The sequence below is a fragment of the Pundamilia nyererei genome, unplaced genomic scaffold (assembly GCF_000239375.1).
Source record: "Pundamilia nyererei isolate P.nyererei 1_Seehausen unplaced genomic scaffold, PunNye1.0 scaffold00125, whole genome shotgun sequence".
Taxonomy (NCBI): domain Eukaryota; kingdom Metazoa; phylum Chordata; class Actinopteri; order Cichliformes; family Cichlidae; genus Pundamilia; species Pundamilia nyererei.
In genome coordinates this window covers 974,869-977,405 of record NW_005187526.1, presented here as the reverse complement: position 1 = coordinate 977,405, position 2,537 = coordinate 974,869, and the positions used below count along the sequence as shown (strand labels likewise).

At 39.8% G+C, this 2,537-nt stretch overlaps 1 protein-coding gene across 1 annotated transcript in view; it reads left to right on the top strand.

Annotated features, from left to right (window-relative positions):
- cep76 (centrosomal protein 76) overlaps positions 1 to 1,259 on the top strand; it is a 13,737-nt gene extending 12,478 nt beyond the window's left edge. The window contains exons 12-13 of the mRNA XM_005742936.1: positions 79 to 296; positions 881 to 1,259. Of these exons, the coding sequence (XP_005742993.1) occupies positions 79 to 296; positions 881 to 1,019 (357 nt within the window). The 3' untranslated portion in view covers positions 1,020 to 1,259. The remainder of the gene's footprint in view (positions 1 to 78; positions 297 to 880) is intronic.
- The last annotated feature ends 1,278 nt before the right edge of the window (positions 1,260 to 2,537 follow it).

Below are 2,537 nucleotides of genomic sequence, written 5' to 3'. Positions count from 1 at the left end.
CATACCTTTGCTGTGTAGTTGACTGTAGTGTAACAGTTACTGAGGAATGTATCCACTCTGTGGGGTGCTCTCCTCCAGGACCTGGATCTTGCGACAGTGTGGGACGACCACCTGTCCTACCTGCTGTCCTCAGCTCTGTCAGCCTATGAGCTGGAACGCTGCACCGGTGTCTCCTGCGGCAACGAGGAGTTCCAGGACGCCGTGAGGAGGGCCGTGCCAGACGGACACACTTTCAAAGGCTTCCCTATACACTTTCTTCACCGTAATGCTCGTCGGGCCTTTGCCACCTGCCTCAGGTAATATACAACTAAACTAAATGTTAAAATATCACAACTAGAGAACAAAGCTGTATGAAAACTTCAATGACTTTTGAAAGGTTGCCAGTGATTATGTGGCCTCGAAGCCCAAACTTTTGCACAGTACTTCAGGCTCATCTTTACCTGTGGCTTTCCTGTAGAGGGTGTAAGAGACTGAAGTGCTGCACACATGTCTATGTTCTAATAGTGTCAGTATTGAGTAATAAATGCACACCATCTACTCTAAAGCATGATGGGAAATAGCCTCGAAATAAAAAGTGACCCTGTAAGACCCTGTCTTTTCCACAACATATACTGTAACAGTTTCACATGTTATACCTCCTGCCAGACCTGAGAACACGAATATGATCACGAAAATAATAGACTCAAAAGTCATGCAGTTACTTCCTGCCTCTGTCATAGACAGGTTTCTAGATAACCTGCGCACATTCACAAACACTCAGCCTTCAGTTTTGTCCCTTTGTCACAAACAATCCAGAATATTAAACTGGTTTTATTCCCTGAATATTTTTCTCACACATTATTTTGCGTTCCATGCTCTGAATGTCTTATTTTTCATGCAGGTCCCCCTTCTGTGAGGAGATAGTGTGTTGTCGTGGCGATCACGTGAGGCTGGCTGTCCGCGTTCGGGTGTTCGTTTATCCCGAGAACGCGTGCGCAGTGTGGATCATGTTTGCCTGTAAATACCGTTCTGTACTCTGACCAGCAGATGGATGCCGCCCAGGAAACCCTGGCCTGTGTTGCACTTTGACCCCACACTGGATTTTAGGACACGACAGGGACACACCAGGACTCACAATGAGACTAAATTGATATTAAGCTCTACTATTGCACAGACATGTTTGTGGCTCTGCTTTGATGGTTGGGCCTTTATTTTGTAGTGGACTCATTTATACAGACATTTACATTATTTATTTTTGCAAATAAACCCACCTTTGTTTATCGTGCTGTGCATTTTTTACATGCTTTATTAAAGACATTTAAACCTGTGTCACAAACACGAACAGGCTCGTTTTACTGCAGTTGCATGAAGGATTTAAATAATACAGAATTACCTGCTTTGCTGTAAATGAAGGCTCTGCCAATCTCATTTAATCAAAAATAATGAGATACTGAGGAAATGATATGACCACAGTTGCTCCAAGATTGTAAGAACTAAACTAAATGAAACAGTACAGTATATTATAAAGATGCAAATGAATGTAATGAAATTATGTCTTTGAGTTTAAAAATGTTTTGCCCCCATTTAATATAGACCTGTCACACAATGTCATATATCGTTAATAGAAAATATTGACTACATGTGAAAGTATGTGATTAAACCACGCTGCTGGAACAAACCAAAAATCTTTAAGCAACTCAAAAATCCAGCACTGTCAAAAGTTTGAAATTTATGGCCATGGTGTGAAAGAAATTTATTGATTTAGTCTAGTCTAGCGGTGCCAAACACGTGGCTGGGGGGCCAGAACCAGCCTGCCAGAGTGTCCACTGTGGCCTAGAGTATCCCTAGTGACACAGACATTACCTATGAGCTGGCATTTTACCCCAAAGTCAGTAAAAGGTAGAGCGTTAAATGATAAAAATTGAGGCTTTTTTATTGTTAGTACCTCATTAAATAAAATAATATTTCCTTTCTTCACTATTTTCTATCTTCTCTGTATAAGCAGATCTTTTTCTGTAAAAAAGTATTAATGTATTAAAAATCTGGGTAATACCTGTCAGTACTTTTATCTGTAATCTGAATATATTTCTTAAAGCTAAACTTAAAATTTACTGCTGTACATGATCATTTTTCTGGGAAAATTGAGCAATTTTTATTGAAATCATCACAGGGCTGCTCATCATCGGTATTATAAGTGGACGGTCTATTATTTTGACTGTGCTTAATAATTAAACTTTGTTACAATAAAAGAAAGTTGTTGTTTTTATGGGTTGTTGGGCAGCAGCGTTACTGGTCCTGTCCACTTGAGTTTAAATTGGGGTTTTATGCCCCACAAAGTAAAATACGTTTGACAGCCCTGGTTTTAAAGGCGAGTATGTAAGGAGAGCACCTCGTGTTAAAGGTCATTAAATTAAATCAAACTGACATAATTAAGCTGTCAGTTTGTCTTTTTGCGAGAAGTGTACGGGCAAATTTAAACTTGTATTAAAGTTGTTGTATTGCACTTGTAATAACTGTGATCAGCACTAGATGGCGCGTTAAGACAAATATTGGCAAAC